Consider the following 23,014-nt stretch of genomic DNA (forward strand, 5'->3'; position numbering starts at 1 on the left):
TTGGTGAGATCCAGGGTGTAGGATTTGGTTTCTTTTTCTTTGTCCTCTGCTGCATCTCTGTCTCATTGTGAAGAAATTGTGGCTCAAAATCTGATGCAGTTTAATGAATAGGTTGCTGCCATTTTATACAATTGGTAAGCTCCACCCAGTCATTGATAGTAATGCAGTCAGCCTTCAAGGAGATCTTTGAAGCATTTTCTTCTGTCTGTCCCCTGAACATTGGCCATTTAAGCAATGAGATAGTTAGACCTCGCAGCAGAAATGTTTTTCAGACATCCAGAGACGTCAATTCATAAAAGTTGATTTTGCAGGTGTCTTGTCTTCATTCTTGTGGACTTGCCTTCAAGAATGATGCTATTGTTTCTTCAGCAGTTCTTCCATTAAATGTGGAAAATGTGGCAGAGACTTAACTGATTGAATGTGTGACACGAGAAATTTAAAGTCCAGGTCTCTGCACAGTACATGAGTCTGGTGAAGACTACTGTTTAGTACTTGGACTTCTATTGGACAAAAGGATCCTAATTGTCAAATACTCACTGCTGTAGTTTTAAGCTGGCACTGCTGTTCTGGTGTTGGATCTCCTAGTCATTGCTGGCCTTTTAAGAAAGGTGGCCGTCCAGTTATGTAAAGTGCTGAACGTATTCCAAAGTTTGTCCTTGTACATACAGAGGAACCTCAATTATTCGAATTTCGGATTATCCGGCAAGATCACAAAGTACCGATGCTTGGCTAAGCTGTGTTATCTGGCATTCAGTTTATTCAGACACTCGATTATCCAACAAAATACTCCTTGCCAGTATCATTCAGATCATCGAGTTCCTCTGTATGTGGAAAGTGGAATATTTGGCTGACCAGGATTTGTAATGAGATAGGAGTTTTGCTTTGCCATGGATGTTAGTTTTCCATCAAGGCGATTTTCAACACTCACGAGAGGACGGTTGTCTTTATGGTGAATATCCATTATGGGTAGATTGTAAAATGTTTGAGGGCTATCATATAGTTTTGCCTGACCTGGGTCAGAATTTTAAAGGTGTCTGTTTGAGGTTTTTCACTTGAGCAGTTGCTGTCATATCATCATTAAGCAATTCCAGGATTGTGACAAAGTTTCTTGGCTATCCAAATCTTTTGAAGTGTAATCCTCGGAGCTTCCCAATTTACTAAGTGAAATGTTTTGCGGTGTTCTTAGTCTTAACATATTTCTTGGATTTTTTTCTGAGAGCAAAAAATATGTTGCTGGTTCCTCTAAGTTCCAAATTCTCTGTCTCTGGAAAACCTTAGTCAAAGAAGTAGGTGATTCAGGAGGATACTTGTCAAGATTTTTGCAGCTATGAGCTATGGGGAAATACCTCAGGTATTTCTGTGTAATGTATCTCAATTCTTGAAGATTGTTACAGTTGTCACATTGCTGAAATTAAGAGCTAGTTCTTTTGTTCCTTACCATCAGTAGGATGAATGCTTGAAGTCTACATGTGAGCAGTAGTTTGAGTTTTTGAAGATCCCAGCTGGAACATCCATGGAGCCAAGTTTGTTTTCCACCTGTTTGATTATTTGTAATAAATCTGTCATAAATTCTGCTATAGGGTATTGTGAGCAGCTTAAAGAATGTCCAGTGCAGCTGTGAATTCACAGTTGAGTTGTTCAAACGTTCTTTTTAGTAGTGATATATGGTAATGTCTTCTGAGTGATTTTGTTCATTTGGCCTAGGTCTATAGATGGCCCTGGTGGCTTCAAAAAATGTTCACATGTTGATCAGCATTTTCTTGCTTTTCTTGGGCTCTCTCTTCTCGCCAGAAATCCTTTTTAAGTTTTGGATTTTTCTTCAAGTAGAAGCCTTGAGCTATTGAACTGTTTACCTCCTTGACTTGTGCCCAGATGTTGTTCTGCCAGGCAGTAAGAGTTTTTGTTCCAGGTGGTCACATTTCAGTAGTGTTTTCATCAAACCATTACTGGTGACAGTGATAGTGCTCAAATGCAATAGTTGAGAAGCCAAAATCTAGTGCAACTAACTTTATTCGACACTATGTTCTCGAATTGAATTACTGCCCAAAGTCACCCCTGTTCTAATGCCGGTACACAATGACCTTCATGATTCTATCGTCTGTAGTCAGATTCTTGACAAATGGTAGAACTCTGCATATGACTTGATTTACATGGGACCCTGTGCTGTCATCACTACTGCACAAGTTTTGCTGGTTAAGTAATCAGATTTTAATGAGCTGTCAAGCTGTCTATCTTGCTGCTACAGCTGCCTTTGCAAGTGATGGAATGCATAGTTGTCCGTATTCTCCTCTACCGTTGAGAATTTGGATGTCTCCTGATTGTCTGACTCCTCCCCAATCTTGGTGCCATAGGTGGTGGCCATGCTAAGGATGAGGAATTTCTGATAGCATCGTTCAGAGATCAGAAAGTATAAGCATCACCACCGCATCAAGGTGATGGTCCTCAAGAGATCTAGGTTTTAAAGGGATTCAGGCTACACAATGCACACAATTTAATTACAACTTAAATTGTGAGATAGAGGTGTCATGTTGATTCACTAGGTTGCACTTGTTTTGCTCAGGCAGAAGCATATTGTTGTTTCAGGGAGGGACTTCTATACTCTACATTTAATCTCAGAAATACGCGATCTGAATGTGCTTTGTCATTTTAGTTCCAACACAATGCATGCTGCCAAGGGAAGATGAAAGAGAACATTCAGTGTTTACCAACTGTGATTCTACAGTAGAAAAATGGGGAAAGCAATTAAAATAATCTTTTTGATTCAAAAGATTCTGTGTAATCCAAGATTGAGGACAGGAAAAAATTGTGGCTGTAAGAGCTGCTACTTTTTTTTTTGAGGTATTTTAGGTGTTGGAGGCAATTTCCTCAAATTCTAGGAACAACAATTAGAGTTTTACATGCTGTTGCATTGTTTGGAACTTTGGGTGGGGGGATCAAAACATTGGCCCTTTTAAAAGGAGGAAGACAGACAAAAGGCAGCAACTACTTGGTCAGTAAGGGGGGGGGGGGAGAGAGAGAGAAAGAAACCTCCACTGCTAACTGACAGAGGGAAAAAGTTTGGACTGCAGATGCTAGAGATCGGAGTCGAAGAGTGTGGTGCTGGAAAAGCACAGCCAGTCAGACAGCATCTAAGGAGCAGGCGAGTCATAAGCTCTTCACCAGGAATAAGGGGGTGACCCAAGGGGGCTGAAAGATAAATGGGAGGGAGGTGGGGCTGGGGGAAGGTAGCTGAGACTGCGATAAGTAGGTGAAGGTGTGCTGGATTCGATGCAATTGGCTGAACTGGTCCTCACCCTCAACAATTTCTTCTTTGAATCCTCTCACTTCCTCCAGACCAAAGTGGAAGCCATAGGCACCCACATGGGCCCCAACTATGCTTGCCTCTTCGGGTACCTGGAACAGTCTATCTTCTGCAGCTACACCGGCACCATTCTCACCTGTTCGTCCACTACGTTGATAACTGTATCCGTGCCACCTTGTATTCCAATGAGGAGATTGAACAATTCATCAACTTCACAAACATCTTTCACCTTGACCTGAAGTTGATCTGAACCATCCTGGACACCTCCCTCCCCTTCCTCAGCCTCTCCATCTCCATTTCTGGTGACCAACTTTACACGGACATATACTTCAAACCCATCAATTCCCACAGCTACCTGGACTACACTTTCTCCCACCCTGCCTCCTGTAAAAACACTATCCCTTAATCCCAATTTTTCCACCTCTATTGCATCTGTTTCCAGGAGGACTAGTTTCACCATGGAACATCCCCGATGGCCTCCTTCAAAGACCACAGTTTCCCCTCCCACGTGGTCAATGATGCCCTCCAGTGCATCTCCTCCACTTCACGCACCTCTGTCCTTGAGCCCTACCCCTCCAATCGCAACAAGGACAGAACCGCCCTGGTCCTCACCTTCCACCCAACCAACCTCTGGATACATCACATCATCCTCTGCCATTTTTACCACCGACAAACTGACCCCACCATGTGTGATATATTTCCCTACCCACCCCTATTTGCGCTGTGGAGAGATCATTCCCTCCACAACTCCCTTATTAGGTCCACACACCCCAACCCACCCTCCACTCCCAGCAAGAAGTGCAAGACCTGCTCCCACATTCCCCACCTCTGGCCAAGGCCCCAAAAGACCCTTCCACATCCGACAGATTTACCTGCTCTTTCATACATGTCATCTTCTGTATCTGTTGCTCTCGATGTGGTCTCCTCCTTAAGGAGACAGAACGCTAACTTGTGGAATGTTTCCGAGAACATCTCTGGGACAACTGCACTAAACAACTCCACCGCCCTGTGGGTGAACACTTTAACTCCCCCTCCCATTCCACCAAAGACATGCAGATCCTGGGCCGCCTCCACCACCCAACTCTAGCCACCTGAAACCTGGAGGAGGAACGCCTCCTCTTCCGCCTTGGGACCATCCAACAACATGGGAACAATGTGGATTTCACAGGTTTCCCTACTTTTCCTCCCCCACTGTATCCTAGATCCAACCTTCTGACTTGGCACAGCCCTACTGAACTGTCCTGCTGTCCATCTTCCTTCCCACCCTCCTTTCCGACCTATCACCTTCACCCTTGAGTTCATTTGATTTGTATGGCTTTTTTCTTATTATAACAGCATGGGGTATCCAATTTTGTTTTTCAATGCCCTGATGTATGTAATCTGATTTAAAGGTTTTCTCTTGATGCAATTGTTTTGTCAGTTTGAGAATTCTGGTTACTAAAGTATGCCACGTTATGTTTTTACTGAACACTGTGTATTGACTTCTGAGCAGACAGTGAAGCCAGCTGCCCAAGCACTAACAATGGGAACAGTGAATGCTCCCCAGTTCAAAACCATCATTCCTCTGGCAACACCACCCAACGTTCAGCAGATACAAGTACCAGGGAGCAAGTTTCATTATGTACGACTAGTTACTGCAACGACAGCCAGTGGCACCCCTCAGACAGTCAGCTCGAGCTCCAGTGCCAACACACAACCTTTATCACAAGGTTTGCTTCAAGAAAATTTTATTTTTGGAATTCTGTCTGAATCAAAGTTTATTGATTAGTCGAAAAACATTTTAGAAATGTAAATTTTATGGATTTAGACTTGCGAACAATAGATACTGTCAAAACTTTGAGATAAAGCATAAAGGTTAGGTTTACAAGGACAAGTGATCATTATGGAGATGTACAGCACGGAAACATACTTTTGATCCAACTTGTCGATGCCAACCAGATATCCTAACCTAATCTAGTCCCATTTGTCAGCACTTAGTCCATATCCTGCTAATCCCTTCCTATTCATATACCCATCCAGATGGATTTAAGTGCTGTAATTATACCAACCTCCACCACTTCTTCTGGCAGCTCACTCCATACATGCACCACCCTCTGTGTGAAAATGTTGTCCCTTAGGTCTCTATTATATCTTTCACCCTAAACCTATGCCCACTCGTTCTGGACTCCCCACCCCCTACCTCAGAAAAAAGACCTTGTGTATTTATCTTATCCATGCACCTCACAATTTTATAAGGTCATCCTCCGATACTCCAGGGAAAATGGCCCCAGCGTATTCAGCCACTCCCGATAGCTCAAATCTTCCGACACTGGCAACATCCTTGTAAATCTTTTGTGAAACTTGAAAAAGTTCAGAACGTCTTTCCTCTTGGAGGGAGACAAGAATTCACATGATATTCCAAAAGTGGCCTAACCAATGTCCTGTGTATCCGCAACATGATCTCCCACCTCCTATACTGAACTCTGACCAAGAAAGACAAACATACCAAACGTCACTTTCACTATGCTATCTTCTTAGTGACTCTCAATATCTAATTTGGGATGTATCTCCTTACCTTACTTGCAGTTTAAAAAAAAGGCATTTTATTGTGATTTGGCAAATAATTGTTAAAGGTCTGCCTTTGAGTAGAAAGCTTGAAGAAGATGCATATTTTTAATCACACTGTTCAGAAATAGTAAAATACACCTGCATCTGAGGCTGCTGGCTCAAGTAGGGACCCTTCCACTACATGACGAGCACCCAATTTGAAGAAAATATGCTTCGTGCATTTGTTTCTCATGTTTACCTTTAGAAAATATATTTCAGAAATATGAAAACTTCTGGGATGGGATTTTCATTTGAAAGTGGAAATAGGGGCTCTGGAGATTCCCTAACATTGTGATCCTGCTGTTTTCATGGTGGTAAAGTTGGGGATGGACTAGAGCCTTGGGCAGCAAGCCAGAGACTGAAATGGAATTGGGCAGATGCTGAAGTTGAGTACATATGAAATAAAATAACAAGAGAAGTAGAAGGCAAGGTCTGAGTTTAATGGAAAAAGCACTGAGTACAGTAATGAAGGTTTGTAAGAAAATTGGGACACGGACAACTGACTGTGTCATCCTGTTTTCCCCCACCCCCCACCCAACCCCTAGTCGAAACAAAACGCTCAAATGTAGTTTTACCTCCTCCATCTTTGTTCCGGGGCCTGGAGGGAGAGAGAACAATCACCCATGTGCACAGGGACATGAGTTCTCAGTCTTCTCTGGAACAGTAGTTTCTTAATGAACTATGTAGTCATTTTACAGGGAAGAGCGTCCAAATAAGGCAGTATACATATTAATTGGGTGACCATTACAGTCAGCAAGTGTTAATAGTAAAGATTAAGCCACCTGCTGTTATGCAATGACTTTACGTAATGAATACTTTTCATCTTGTTAAACTGATCTCCCATACTGAATGCTTCCTCATCTTGTTAAATGGCTCTACATGGTGAATGCTTTTCTACCATGTTAACCCATTACCCTTGCCTCCAGCACCCCATTGTTCACTGTAAGTTCTTAAGATCTGAGACATGCTCAGCTGAACCTCCTGTTTCACAAAAAACAGAACTTAACTCTTTCTTTGCTTGCTTATGCCCCATACATATTCTCAACTGGATTGTCTCATCTGCACTTTGTAAATCTAACTATGCAAAATAATTATAAATTGATAGTTCTTTTGAACTGCATTGAACAAGGTATTAAATCTCATTACTTTTTAGGCAGATAGTGAAGCAAAGCAATCTTAGCCAGTTTTGAGAAGATTTGTAGCTCAGGTTGAGGTTCAGGATGTAGGTTTGCTCGGTAAGTTGGAAGGTTCATTTCCAGATGTTTTGTCACCCTACTTCAGTGGGCCTCCAGGCGAAGCACTGCTGCTGATTCCTGCTTTCTATTTATGTGTGTGGGTTTCTTTTGAGTTGGTGATGTCATTTCCTGTTCTTTTTCTAGAAGCCCTAGCCACTCTCCCCTACATCAAAAACATCTCGGAAATGACTGCCAGGCTACCCAGACCCCTTGGCATCATGGTGGCCCACAAACCCACTAAAACAGTAGCTAATGAACTCGAAAGATCCTATACAGACAACAAGCAAAACTAATGTAATTTACAAAATACTGTGCAAGGACTACATTGGACAAACAGGCAGCAAACTAGCCACCAGGATACGTAAACATCAGCTAGCAGTAAAACAACATGACCCTCGCTCACTAGTATCCTTACTTACAGATAAGGAAGGACACCACTTCGACTGGGACAACACAGCCGTCCTAGGACAAGCCAAACCGAGACATGCACGAGAATTCCCAGAAGCATGGCATTCCAACCGGAGCTCTATCAACAAACACATCGAGTTAGACCCCATCTACCATCCCATGAGAAAAAGAACAGGAAATGATATCACCAACTCAAAGAAATCCAAACCTATAAATAGAAAGCAGCAGTGCTTCGCCTGGAGGCCTACTGAAGATGTTACCTAATAGGGTGACAAAATGTCTGGATATGAACCTTCCAGCTCAGCGGCAAATGTACATGCAAAGCAATCTTGCTTTAAAAAAAAGTGTTTCTAATCTTGAGTGGTCAAACCCCTTGCAGTTTTCAAAGAATTTTTTTCAAAGCTATAAAAGTTACTTCCATACTGATTATAATCAGTTATTATGAATTATACTCTAATAAACATAATTTCCCAACTTTACTTTGTGTAAAATAGTACTTAAAAGTTAAACCCATTCTGTCTGTAATCAATTTTTATTTCTCGCAAACAGCAAAGACAGTTGTGCTGAATCCACAAGTTCGTATGTCTGTCCCAATTGCACCAGCACAAGGCATTAAAAATGTGAGTAATAAGTCACAAGTTATTATGTACTTGTCTTCACAGTTTATAATGCTGTCACCCAGCCCATGTCATTGATAAACTGCCATTCCATTAAGTGTTCACTAGCTTAATGCTCAGATGTTTGTATAATGTGCCTCTTTTGTTTGTCCAATATTTCTAACACATTACAACATCATAAGTATTAAAATGAAACTACTAAAACTGTTACAATCTTGAACATCTCCATAAAGTTTTCCCTTAATATTGAAGCAGTCTCAAGGGGCTGTATGGCCAACTCCTGTGCCAGTTTCTGATTACCATGGCCTTCTCTGCTCTGAAGAAAACAGCTATAGTTTCTGTCGTCATTCTGCATAATGTAAACTTGTTATATTTGATCATTCTAGTAAATGTGCCATATCCAAGATCTTGACATCTGTTCTAATGTGAAGTGTCCAGAATTTCTTACTGAACTCCAGGAGATCCTAGCCAGTGATTTGTCAAAATTAATCATAACTTGCTTGATTTTATAGTGTGTGCCTTTTCTTTATAAAGCCAAAGATCCAATTTTAACACCCTTCCCAACTTATCTGCTACATTCAAAGATTTATGTACAGACACCCACTTCTGTTCTTGCTCTCTTTAAGGTAATACCATCTATTTTGTGTAGCCTCTTCTACTCGTCAATCATTTCATTGTGTTAAATAAATTTTGCATGTGTCTGCTCCTTTATTATTAGTTCAGTCATGTCCTACGGAAATTTAAGAGTTTTCCTGTTGCTGTTGTCTCAACTTAGAAATTTTGTCTTTGAATACTGAAATTATACCAAAATCCACGTCATCAATATAAATCAAAAAGTACAATTGTCTTAACACCAATTTTGGGTTGGGGGGGTGTGGGCATTCTACATTTCTCTTGCCAGTTACCTGCCACTTTGTACACTTGTTTGTTTTAGTCATTGAGCTGATCGTATGTGTATAATTTATTGCAAGTCTGTCTGACAATAAAATTTCTTTAGCTTAAAGACAGTACTTTTGAGTTATGATTGCATATAAATCAAACATAAATTTGTTTTGCAGCTGTTAGTCTTCCAATTTTAAGAAACCATTTTCTTTTCATTCTCACTTTAGGTGGTTCCTAAACCCATTGGCAGCACGACACAAATAGTTACTACCAGCCAACCTCAACAGAGACTCATTATGCCTGCAACTGCATTGCCACAGATCCAGCCTAACTTAACAAATCTCCCACCAGGCACTGTTCTGGCACCAGCTCCTGGAACTGGCGGTGTGGGCTATGCAGTTGTCCCAGCTCAATATGTTACACAGGCAAGTGGAAGAAATTCTTAACCAGGATTTTTGGAATATACGTTGATTTGTAAATATAAGATGAATGTAACTTAATTTAATTTTATTTTCCTAAAAGCCCAGAGCTGCTTTTAGGCTATCCAGGGGCCTGAGCTAGCATTGCTGGATTCCACTGCATCATGCAGTCTGCTGGAACTGGGAAGAAAACTGGTTTTACTGAGGATCATGCACAAAAGACATGTTTATATTTTTTAAAAGATTTGTGGTGGAACAATTAGATTAGATTAGATTACTTACAGTGTGGAAACAGGCCCTTCGGCCCAACAAGTCCACACCGACCCACCGAAGCGCACCCACCCACACCCATTCCCCTACATTTACCCTGCACCTAACACTACGGGCAATTTAGCTTGGCCAATTCACCTAACCTGCACATTTTTGGACTGTGGGAGGAAACCGGAGCACCCGGAGGAAACCCACGCAGACACGGGGAGAATGTGCAGACTCCACACAGTCAGTCGCCTGAGGCGGGAATTGAACCCAGGTCTCTGGCGCTGTGAGGCTTTGTGTGATATAAAATGGATATAAACTCTTGGTAATCATGATGCTCTGATTATTTACATTTTTCCCCTTGGTGTTATGGCCCTGTGATCGGGGGCAACAATGGCTTTTGTTCTCAGTTAATACAGGTTCATGCTTTCAAAGCAATATGAAATATTTGTATGCACACTGAACATCAGTTTTCATGCTGTTATAATCAGCACGTTACAAATTGAATATCATTCTGCAATTGATTGCTCCTGGCGATTTCAAATTTTCAGTCTTGGTGCTTCTTTTCTATCAGCTAATGGTATTAATCTTTATTAAAGCTAATGAACATGAGCAAACAAGAAGTGCCAACTTGAAACAATAAGCAAGACATGCACATCAGTAGCTTTTGTGAACAAAATGTTTCAGATTAGATGCTTCCTCTGTCTTGGTGAAGGATTTTATCTGTAATATTTTAAATGTTTATATAACATTACAGGCCTCTTTTAAGCTTGATGATGATTACTCCTTTGAATTAAAATTCAATCTACAAAGTGGCATTTTTAAAAGTTGCCACTGTACCTCTTTAATCCTGTAGCTCTTCAATTGTTACTGCAGATAATGATTCAACAGGTCAAGTGTCAACAAATGGTTCAGCGGTAGCACATTCACCTCCAGATCAAAACATTATTGTTTCAAGATTTACTCCAAAAGTGAAGCACAAAATCTAAACTTTAGTGCAATAATGTAGCAGAGCCTCAGTATTGTACAAATTGTTAGCAGAGGTCCATCTGTGCCTCCCCTCCCCTCCAGCGCGATGTTCAAGATCTCATGCCACTAGTTTTACCCCACATTCAAGCCAATATTTATTCTTCAACTAACAACCTAAAAATAATCGGAGTTATCTGATTATCACTTTGCTTTGTGGGAGTGTGTTGTGTCTACATTGGTTGTAGTATTTCTTCCATAACTAAAGTTCCAAAGTATTTCAATGGTGGTAATGTACTTTAAATGGCCTCAGATCACAAAAGAACATTATAAATTAAACATGTTTGATTTCATTCTTGATCAATTATGTTGACCATTCTCCCTATTACTGAAGTATATGTAAATGCATGTACACTGCCCAAGTTTCTAAATGCTCTTCGAACGTTGATCAAAATTGTGAAGCCATGAAAATCTTAGATTTCGCTGGTAGACCCAGCAAAGGTAGTCATTGAGATGTTACAATTAGCCCAGAAAGATTATCTTGGATTCCCACTATTAACTTGTTTTATATAACATGTTATTATGCAATTATGATATCATGAGCATATTTCTTCAAGGTATACTGACCATAATGTAACACACCAATCCAATGATCATAGATGGGACATGCATCCAGGTCAGGAAATGAAGAATGGAAACAGGCTGATCTTTTCAGCAGCAGAATAGTTGCTTTAATTTATACATAAAGATACCAAATAGCACCCAATGTATTATCAACAATATTTAAACTATTATCGAGATATGCAATGTCATTAAATGGATGACATGACAAAATATATATTGTCATTAACTTTTCCCCTAACTTTAGTTGCAGCAAACCTCCTATGTATCAATATCCAGTAACAATGGATTTTCTGGAACATCCAACATTCAGAGTCAAGCAAAGCTCCCAATCAATGGGTAAGACATTGATGCATCTAACATTAATATGTATTATGATTGAGTTATATGGAATTGCATGAAAATGCTAAGAAATTGGTCATTTGGCCTAACCAGATCGTGTCTACACTTATATTCCACCTGAGTTATTTCCTGTCCTTACTCATCAAATGTAATAGACTCTCTTTCCCTTCTCCATCATTCTCTTCTAGTTTTTAGCTGAATTTAGAATTGTGTAGTTCATTCCAGTCACTCTGTATTGAAGTCCACAGTCTAAACACTATAAAATTTACTTCCTTTTGAATTCCTTACTACTTAGTTTGGTTTTTGTTGTTGCTATTTCACTATTCTTAGTGATTTTGTGTGTTTCCCTTTTTAGTCCTCTCACCCATTTAGATTCTCTTCCAAAGAATATGTCAACTCGTTTTTCTTGTTGAAATAAGTAGTACGTTGAAATTAATTTGTGAATTATAGACCAGTTTTGCAAATTTCTTCACATTGTCTTGTAACTTGTTTCCCTCTAAGCTGGCTATTCCCTCCAAACTGCACAAGTTACTGTCACCACAAACTTAGAAGTATTGATTTTTTTAATTGCAAAGTTTAAATAATTGTTATCAATTGTGAACAGCTATGATCCCAATGCTGATCAAAAGTCTGCTGTTGATTTCCATGAATCTAATTTTCAAATGTCTTTTTTTAAATGTAGTCTCTAACTTTCTGTACAGTATAATAATGGAACAACAAGCAATTATAACTTGTCTGTACAGTAATAACTGGCATAGTTCTGTCCACAAGATTTTGTATATTGGTCAGCTTGGGTAAAGCAGTATCAGTAGCGATACAAATGTTCTTTCTTTGTCCTTGCAAGATTTTAACTATGCAGAACAAAAATGTAATTCCAGAAATGACTTGATGGAGGCAAATTAAGGAATATAAATTTAATTTTAATTATAGATTTTTCAAAAATAATATGTGAAGTACCTTCTCAGTTGTGGCACAAAGTCACGTCCTTTGGTGACTCAAAGATTTCTGTGATTTTTCTCACAATAATTCACAAATTTCCTACTGCTATTGAAATGAAATCAGTTGGTTAGATGGTAGTCCTTTACTGAAATGCTTATTTTAATTTTTAGTGTTACCTCAGTAATTGAGGAAGCAAACCCACGTTTTTATAATGCTTACACATTTATTAAAGAAAACTTAAGGTTAGAAGAACAATTTCAGCATATTGTTCATTGTGTTAATATGTGTAAAAAGCATACTTGGCTGGATCCCAAAATGTCCATGAAATTAAGTTTGCTTTGTTAATCTACAATTTCTACATTAAGCAATGTGCTATTGACATTGAGAAGTTAAGACGACTTTATTCTTTTTTTTCTCTGTTCACCCTTTTCTCTTTTATTTAGGTCATCGACATCAGAGTCAGGAACAAGACCTCGGAAACCTTGTAATTGTACAAAGTCTCAGTGCCTCAAGCTGTAAGTAAGATGTTTTGATCATGCTGCCAAACACTGATGTCCAATCTCCACGATACTTAAATGATGCCTCTTCACTTCTAGTTTCAAGTATACATTTTAGATTTCAAATTGCAGTATCTTTTCAGTGAATGTTGAACTGCCAGTGTGTCACTTCCGATTCTTTTCCCTGGGGTCGGGGAGTCCAGAACTAGAGGGCATAGGTTTAGGGTGAGAGGGGAAAGATATAAAAGAGACCTAAGGGACAACATTTTCATACAAGGGGTGATATATGTATGGAATGAGCTGCCAGAGGATGTGGTGGAGGCTGGTACAATTGCAACATTTAAAAGGCATTTGGATGGATATATGAATAGGAAAGGTTTGAACGGATATGGGCTGGGTGCTGGCAGGTGGGACTAGATTGGGTTGGGATATCTGGTCGGCATGGACAGGTTGGACTGAAGGATCTGTTTCCATGCTGTACGTCTCTATGACTCTATGATAGAGCAATGAGAGACTATTCTGTGTGTTTGATATGAAATGAGTTGGGAACTGTCGATTCAGTTCTTTTTATTTTGTAGTGCTTGGCCTATTCATTTAAACATACCTTGCTTTTAACTTCTTTTGAGCAGCAGGTATGTTCAGCCAGCTTAGTTACTTTTGGACTGCTGTACAACTTTACAGTTTAAAGGAAAACTCGTTTCTCAGCATGGATCAATAGTGCAGTTTTGATAATGCCACTCAGGAAGCACTACCCTCATTCAATGCCTGTGTTGTCTCATCCAAGAACTCAATCACATTTTTCAGACGTGACCTGACTGTGACAAAACCATGTTGACTGTCTGGTATTAATTTATTTTTCTCTAGGTGTATATTTACTTTGTCCTGTATTATGGTTTCTATCAGTTTGCCCATTGTGACGTAAAGCTGGTAGGCTTTTGGTTTCCTGGGTTATCGTTTGTCCCTTTCTGAAATAATGGTGTCACATTTTCAATCCTGTAGTCCCCTGGGACTAATCCTGAGAAATTGAGCATACAAAGTCCAGGAGAGTTGAGACATAGATTGATGTCAGCAAAGGTGAGGGGAATGAAGATATTTGTGGGGAACTTGTAACAGAGGTTGGTCAAGTAAGGAAGGCCAGTGTCAGTTTTCACATGAGTAGAGAGGAAGATAAAATTCTCAATAAACAAGTAGAACATAAAAATAGGTAAAGCATAACAACTAAGCATCATGAAACGTCTATTGGCAACTTGCATCAAAGGTGCAGAATAACTAAATTGCACAAGAGCTGCTTGGAGTTGAATTACCTGATGATAATTGCATTTTCTCAGCATAAAATTCATTAATTTCTTGTTCTTAACATTCACCAAAATGTATTTTTAAATATTCTTTACATGCAACTTTTAAAGGAAGTAGGATTAATAGAAGCGAGTGAGCTCATTGAAGAAGGTGAAGTTGCCAAGTGATAAGTAGTGCAGCTGAGACTTGAGTTCGTTCTAGAACCTAGATTTCTTTAGGAAAAATGTGGTGGTGTGTAATAATGTTTTATTTTTTTTAAAAAAGAGCAGAAGCAGAACATTGAATTGAATTAGCTTTATTGTCACATGTACTTAAATGAGTACAATGAAATGTTTGCAAGTCACATTATGGGATTTTTTAGGTACCAAGGCACCTCGTTACAGATCTTTAAGAACAAATTCTTTTGGGGGGAGAAAAATAGAAAAATACTGTTTCCCATCCAGTCCACGCCAGCAACTAGCCTCCAGTAACCAAAAGAGAGAGATCCACTGCCCTGGACCCACTAACATAGGAGTCACCACACTTTAGGCGTTATACTCATAGTCAGGTGAGCATGTGTCACCATGTTGACAAATGGTTTTTTTTCTAGGTTTTAGTCACACCAAGATGGTGGTAGGTTAATCTCCTTGCAAGGTTATAGATCACGGCAACTTGGTTTTCAGGAGTGAACATTCTCAAGAACAGTTTGACACATGCACATAATTTAATGCATACACTGCAGGATGAGCAGAAAACTCCCCAAATCCTCAATGTTGATGCCATAATTTTTGTAATGTTAAAAGCTGCTTTTAATTCATTACTATCCTAATTTTTGGAGTGAGCCACGGATGGGTCTGATTTGCTGAGGTTTTGCTTTTCAGAGGATGTGCATCTGAACATTTTCAATTATTTCCCATTGTTCACTTGCAGTCATGGCTTTTAGTCTACTTTATTCAATTAACTTTTAACTAGTTCTGCTCTCAAACTCACATAATTGCTTTAAGTTTAAAGATTTATGTTTGTGTTTGGAGTGCATCAACTTCAGACTTAACATGCAATTCAATCCATATTGTATGACTTATAATGTGTAATATTCCAAGTTTTATGATCACAATTTCCAAAGGGCCTTTTACTAGGACATTACGAATTAACCTTGATTCAATACAAATACCAAATCTTAGATTAGCTTTATCCCTAGTCTGTTCTGCATCATATTGCTCCAAGAATCTGTTATGAAAACATTTGTCAAGGGTGCTGTAACAAAGGAACTATCAATGTGATAGTCCCAGTCCCAGTCTATAAGAAGATTCAAGTCCCCCACAATTATCACATTACCTCTATTACAAGCTATAATGAATACTTGCTAATGCTCTGTGCAATGTTATAACTACTGTTAGGGGTTTTTAAAGTACTCCCCTCAGTTGTCTAATTCCTGCTACTCCGAATTTCATAAGTTGATTTTACCTCATGATCATCTGAGGCCTCTTAGTAAGACCTTCTGTCATCTTTTACTACTACGGCTCCTTAGCCATTCTGCTTGTCTCTCAAATGTTGTAAACCCTGGAATATTTATTTTCCATCCTTGAATACATTGTGTCTGTCATGGTGTCTAGATACATGCCAACACATTAGAATCAAGAATAGGATACTCATCCCCTCAAAGCTCCTCTGCCATTCAATAAAATTCCTATCAACTCCCTGATGATATTGACCCCCTTACTTCACTTTGTAACTACATTTTGCCAATGAATTGGTTGATATGCAACTGATATCAAATTTGATCATTTAACTGCTACATGTGACTTATTTCCCAGAAGAACTTTGTCCCCCAAAAAGTTCAAAGTTAAATGTGCCATACAGCAGGTTGAGCACCAAAATCTTAAAGTATGTTTGTTTTTATTTTTTAAAATTAATGAATATTTAAAAATGATTTTTAATCAACCTGTTGTGACACCCCTCAGGAGCAAGTTGAGACTTGAACCCAGGCCTTCTGGTTCAATGATTGACACATTATCCCTGCACCAAAAGAGCCCTAGATTGTGTCTAAGTGTAGATTATTAGATGCATGTCAAGAATGAGGGGTTTCAAATTAATCAATTTAGTGCTGCAGTCAGTTCAACCGGTTGTCACATCACTCAGTTTTTGACAATTTTCAAAATATTTTCACATCGCAAGTTGCACAGAACATTTGATGCTAAAATAATTATTGTGCTTTACCATTTGTATTGTTTATTGTTTCATGATAACTTTGCTTTCTTCCTTTCTTATATGGAAGCTGTAGGGGTTACCCTGTCTGCTTGTAGGCAAAAGGGAGGACTACAGGTGCTGGAGATCTGCAGTCTGTACAGCTGTCTGACCTGCTGTGCTTTTCCAGCACCACTCCTGTCTGCTTGTAGTCAGTAATTCTTTCAGCCCACTGAAATGATGGAGAAACCCCATGGCAGACTCCATTGGTATCCCCTTAGCCAAACCACAGATGGGAGATGAGTGCGAAGAAGGAAACTCTGCCTCTTAAAATCATTCAGAAAGCATCAAATTTGATGTTCACAGCTGAATTGTGGGAACTAAGCTGATCACTTAGCATGCTGTCTGCATTGAGTAGATTGTGGCCGACACAAACTGCCTCATTTCACTAGATCAATGTAAAAACTTAGTAAATCTAGAATACATAATAGCCACCCTTTTATTAAATCTCTGATTTGCGTACATTACAATGTTTTTATAAAATGTGAGCTAAACCTCCAAGCTTCCAGGTATGGTACACAATATGACAGTGATGAATTCCTTAGTGTTTTAAATGTATTTGTGGAGTTAATACATTTGATATTCATGTAAAATTTCACCTTTTCATTTTAGATACTGTGATTGTTTTGCAAATGGAGAATTTTGCAATAACTGCAATTGTACTAACTGCTTCAACAATCTGGAACATGAAGCTGAGCGGCTAAAAGCAATAAAGGTTAGGTGCTATACTTGTAGTTCTTGAATTTAAAGATGCAACATTAAAAATGTGCTTTGTCTGACAAGTGCAGAAAGTCCTCAGTGTTAATCTTAGGATTCTTTCTGCCCAGGATACCTGCTAATCTCACCAATCCACTTTCATCCTGTTTACCCCATCCACCAGTACACATTTTAAACTTGACTTGCGAATCAATAATTGTCACTATTTTTTTGCTTTTCCCTCCAGTGAGCCTAGCTAACAATGCATACAGGATTGCCAGATGTGTATAGGTTTAGAATCATGGCTGGGCTGCACCCGTAACTCAATAATTTAAGTTCACATTTGAGGATTGGCCACTCTGTATTAAAGATGTATGGAATCTTGAATTTGTAATGACAAGTCATGCAGGAAAAGAAGAGTGGATTAGACGATTGACAGAAAAAACAAAAATTACTATCAACAATTTATTTTCTTGGCTGTTGTCAGATGTGATTTTTGGGGCTGTGCATGAACCTGGTTGTCATGACTTTGAATAATTTAATGTGGTTGTAACCAATGGGGCACAGATTCAAAATAGAATTGCTGATGAATATTTTTCCAGTCAACTCCACTGAATATGTTGTCATGCAATGATGTAAGAATTCTGTATATTTACTTTCATATTTCAAGGAGAAAGAGCTTGATGGCTAATTTTCTTTTCATTGAAAGCTGAGCATGAAATATGCGGGCCAAAACTTGTTGAAATACTCAAAACAGGAAAAGTAAGTGCCTTTATTCCTGGTTGAATTCATGGTCCAAAATAAAGCTACCTTGTACCCAGCTTAGGAAACATTCCATCTTGAGGTCCTGTACAGACCAAATGGAAACACATTTTGTGGAGGTGTTGGTGTTGGACTGGGGTGGACAAGGTCAAAAATCACATGACACCAGGTTATAGTACTAATAAGTTTATTTGAAATCACAAGCTTTTTGAGTGATGCCCCATCATTGGGTGAAGTGAAGAGAGCACCCAGGCACAGATTTTCTGATCAGAGATGTAAAGGTCATACACATGGTGTGAGTAAGTGTCGACAGCCAAATGATAGGTCTCTGAAGGTGATCAAGAGTGTCAGATGGTGTGAGTAAAGTGTAAATAGCTGAATATCAATAATTACAAAAACAAAGGGTGCTGGAAACAATACAAATGACTGGAATAACATGCTAATTGAGAGTCGCATGCCCATTTATCCATTGTCTTCACATCTGCATGGTCTTGCCAATATACCAAGCAAACACACTTAGATACCCCAATGTATCAAGCAACAGACCCTGTGTGAGAACTTCTCTGGTTATGTCGAGGGCATCTTGAAACCCACTGTATGAGGAACCCCCAGCTTCTATCCCAACACTATAGACTTCCTACAGAAACTTAGCACCCACAGACCAGTCAAACCAGGAATATTCCTTGTCACAGTGGATGTTTTGGCATTCTACATGAGCGTCATACAACCCATCCACTTCCTCTTGACCACAACGTCTTCACCTTTTGACAACTAGCTCTTCATCTCAAACACACGCAACAACCATGAGAACCAAACTTTCACCACAACATGCCAACGTTTTTGTGCACAAGTTCAAGCAAGACTACTTTGCACAGGACCTCCGACCTGCACAATATGCCAGATACATTGTTGACATTTCCTTCCTTTGGACTCATGACAAGAAATCACTGATATCATTGCATAGTCATTTCAAAAAATTTTATCCCACCATCACACTTGCCATTGAGTACTCTTCAGAATCAGTCTCATTCTTGGACACGCACATCTCCGTCAAGGTCGGACACCTCAGTACTTCACTCTATCACAAGCCTGTGGATAACCTCATGATGTTGCACTTCTCTAGCTTCTACCCTAAACATGTTCAAGAAGCCATCCCCAACAGACGAGCCCTCCGCATGCGTAGAATCTGCTCAGACGAGGATGAACACAATAGACACCTAAAGAAGCGCTCATAAGAATAGAATATGATGCTCAACTCAATCCCCAGTCCTGACATACCACAATGAAAAATCACAATGACCTTCTAAGAAGGCAAACACAAGATACGACTGGCCAAGTACGCTTCGTCATCCGGTACTTCCACCAAGCAGAGAAACTACGCCCTGTTCTTTGCTGCTTTCAATGTGTCAACGACGACCAATCTCTTGCCAAGATCATCCCGACCCTCCACTTCTTGCCTTCAAACAACCACCAAGCCTTAAACAGACCATTGTTCAGAGCAAACTACTCAGCCTTCAGGACATCATCGACCAAAACACCACACAACCCTGCCATGGCAACCTCTGCAAGATAGGCCATATCATCAACATGGATACTACCATCACGTGGGAACACCACCCACCATGTACTTGGCAGATACTCATGATCAGCCAACGTTGTCTACCTCACATGTTGCAAGCAAGGATGCCCTGAGGCATGGTACATTGGCAAGACCATGCAGACACTAAGACAACAGATGACTGGATACCATGCAGCAATTGTTAGACAGGAATTCCTTTCCCAGTAGGGAACACTGCAGCGAACAAGGACGTTCAGCCTCCAATCTTTGGGTAAGCATCCCTCAAGGCAACTTTGAGATACACAGCAATGCAGAATCCTGAGCAAAAATTGATGATCAAGTCCATATGGATGAAGGTGGCCTCCACAGTGATCTTGGATTCATGTTGTGCTGCATGTAACCCCACCATACTGTTCAGTATTTGTACAATCTTCCTTACTGTCCTATTTTGATCCCATCACCTTGATAACCTATGATCTCTCTACCTTAATTAGTTTGTACGGTTTTAGCTTACATGTTACTTTAGTTCGACCCTCAGAATGTAACTCTTATACCTAGCATGTTGTTCCAGTTGTTTGGTTTATCTCCGACATCACCTTTATAATTACAAAAAAATCAAAAATATCTCTGCTTCAATTAATCAGATTATAGGTATTCCCTCCACTTGTTATTCTGCTGTTGACACTTTACTCACACCGAAACTTGATCACCTTTGGAGGCCTATTATTCAGCCTCTCGACACTCCACTCATGCCATTTGTATGATCTTTTGATTTTTCTGATTATAAAGTCTGTGCCTGAATGCTGTCTTCACTTTACCTGCCAAAGGGGCAGTGCTCTGAAAGCTTTTGATTTCAAATAAACCTTTTTGGACAATACCTGGTAATTTTTGATTTCGAAACATTTTGGTAGAGGAATCCATTTGAAAGTTGTGATGTGGATTTGGATTCTGCTTGGGAAGAGACTTGGAATTTTATACACTCCTGTTGCCTAGAACAGGGTCTCTCTAAGATGTTTAATAACTCTATTTCTAATTTCTTTAGAAGCTTAAAATACTCGTAACTTTTGCTGGTCTGTTCCTTTCTTCACATGTTGAATCCCTCCCTGGTCAGGAGGCAAGCTGCTGTGGTTGCTGCTGTATCCCAATATGCCTAGAGGTAGGCTGGATGGTGAGGTCCCCCAACTCCTGCCAGGCTGGATTCTTATACCCTCCTGGCTACCTTCTGGAACTTCCCAAGATTTGACCAATCAGAAGTATCAAATTAATTGGCTTTATCATTTTGAAATGCTGCTAATAGTTCTTGTTGGCTTGCTTAACAACAATCTCTTTATGTCTGCTCTTTGGCCTGGAAGTCTGGTTCCATCTCAGAATATACAGCTGGTCTTTTGTCATACTGAAGCATGTCTGCCCCATGCATCTAGTGCTTGTTTGTCAGGAAGGGTTAAATTGCCCTTTTCACACTTCCTAATGTATTCTGGGGACTCTCTGGTTCGATTGTCGGTGTGCTGATCTTGCAAGGACTTGACGCCTGACAGAATCGTCTGTTTTGGCTCTGGCATTCCCATCATTTTTTTTGGGTCAATGTTTGACACCCTGTTTATTTCAGTTGCTGCCCCTGTATTTCTGGCCTCCCTCCTTAATGGTTTTTATCTCACTTTGAGCTGTTGCAGGCTACTACGCTCCTTTCTACTATTTTTTTTTTGCCATGCTTTCTTCTTTCTTTCAGTACCTCAGTCACCTCTTCTATTCTTCAGTGTGTCCACTCATTGCCTTTCAGTTGAACACATACTGCCTGTGGTGTTCATGACTTGGAGGTGCTGATATTGGACTGGGTGTACAAAGTTTAAAAATCCCACAACACCAGGTTATAGTTCAGCAGGTTTATTCTGAAACACTGGCTTTCAAAGTGCTGCTCCTTCATCAGGTGATTGTGTCTTTCATCAATCACCTGATGAAGGAGTAGCACTTTGAAAGCTAGTGTTTCCAAATAAACCTGTTGGACTATAACCTGGTGTTGTGGGATTTTTAACTTCCCCTGTGGTGTGACCACCTCCTGGAGCACACAATTCAATGACTATCACGATCTCTGCTCCACAGTGACTGCAGCCATCAATCAAGCTTCAAAGGCCCGAGTTCAAGCAAATGGAGACATATCTTTTACATTTCACCCAATACCCATGAAATATTCAGGTTCCTATATAGCTCAGGAATTGCAATAGCTGGTCTCAGCTACCCATCCATGACTTGTAAAAAAAAAAAATCACTAATTCCTCTTTTTAAAATTTAGTTAGTAGCTTGCTGTAAATGTTACAATCAGGTGAGGAAGGGTCTAATGGTTCCCCCCCCCTGCCCCGTCCTTGTTTGACTGTAAAAGGCTTGTGCTTAACAAGGATGTTTGCCCAATCCAGTTAGAAACTGTTTGCATGCCGTTAACATGAAAGAACCAATAGCACAGGTTTTCTTGAGCTTCAAAGAGATCTGTTTTGTTATACTCAAACGGATCTAAGTAACTTAATGAAGCACGCACCAATTTTCATATGTATTGTGCACACGTGTATTAGAATTGGGAAGGATAGGTTTACCAGATTCCAGAAAGAAAATGTAATCAAGCATGGAGTTTATAATTTGTTGATATGGCTTGTTTTAGGCTACATTTGGTTGTTGTTGTTTCGGAAATACGCCTGTGGAGTTGAATTCATTCCTTAATATTGTTTTGTCTGCCTGGGGACTTCTCTATCCCCGTTTAAATACAAACATATAAATTAGGAGTAGAAGTAAGCCATTTGGCCTTTCAAACTTGCTCTGCCATTTGAGGTTGCGGCTAATCTGATTGTGTTCCAAATTTCCATCTAAATTATCTTTGATTCCTTTGCCTAACAAGAATCAATCTACCTCTGCCCTAAAAAAAAGCTAAAGTCCTCAACTCCCCTCCTTCTGTTGAATTTTTCTATTATATTCTATCCACCAGGTTTTGCTGACTCACTTAACCTATCTGTATCAGTCTGCATCCTTATTACATCATTTTCACAACACACTTCCCTTCCCATCATTGTGTCAACTGCAAATTTAGTTACCATACTTCAACCTAAGTTTTTAATACAGATTGTAAAATAAAAAGAGCCTAACCCATTTGTGGGATCTACTTGTCATATCCCACCAATCTGAAAAAGATCCATTATGCATACTGTTAGGCACTGGCACTGGAATAGTACTCTTAGGCCTCAAGTCATCACTGTTTATCCCATCCTGGGTTTCACTCTGACTCTATTCCTGCTGCTTGGCAACTACTTAATACCTGAAGACTGTTGGGAACAGTTTTCTTGTTCATGCAAATACTGACTAGTTGTCCTTCACGTTATCATTTTCAAGTTTTTGAAGGCTTGCTTCACTCTCTCCTATGAGACGAAGTAT

The 23,014-nt window shown here is 39.7% G+C and overlaps 1 protein-coding gene across 4 annotated transcripts in view; it reads left to right on the top strand.

Annotated features, from left to right (window-relative positions):
* lin54 (lin-54 DREAM MuvB core complex component) overlaps nucleotides 1-23,014 on the top strand; it is an 86,907-nt gene that overhangs the window by 40,637 nt on the left and 23,256 nt on the right. For all 4 annotated transcript variants that reach the window (XM_072552305.1, XM_072552396.1, XM_072552128.1 and 1 more), the window contains exons 6-11: nucleotides 4,794-5,010; nucleotides 8,080-8,150; nucleotides 9,257-9,454; nucleotides 11,538-11,629; nucleotides 13,015-13,086; nucleotides 17,200-17,302. In XM_072552305.1, coding sequence (XP_072408406.1) covers nucleotides 4,794-5,010; nucleotides 8,080-8,150; nucleotides 9,257-9,454; nucleotides 11,538-11,629; nucleotides 13,015-13,086; nucleotides 17,200-17,302 — 753 coding nt within the window. The remainder of the gene's footprint in view (nucleotides 1-4,793; nucleotides 5,011-8,079; nucleotides 8,151-9,256; nucleotides 9,455-11,537; nucleotides 11,630-13,014; nucleotides 13,087-17,199; nucleotides 17,303-23,014) is intronic.

This window comes from Chiloscyllium punctatum, chromosome 1 (assembly GCF_047496795.1).
Source record: "Chiloscyllium punctatum isolate Juve2018m chromosome 1, sChiPun1.3, whole genome shotgun sequence".
Lineage (NCBI taxonomy): Eukaryota > Metazoa > Chordata > Chondrichthyes > Orectolobiformes > Hemiscylliidae > Chiloscyllium > Chiloscyllium punctatum.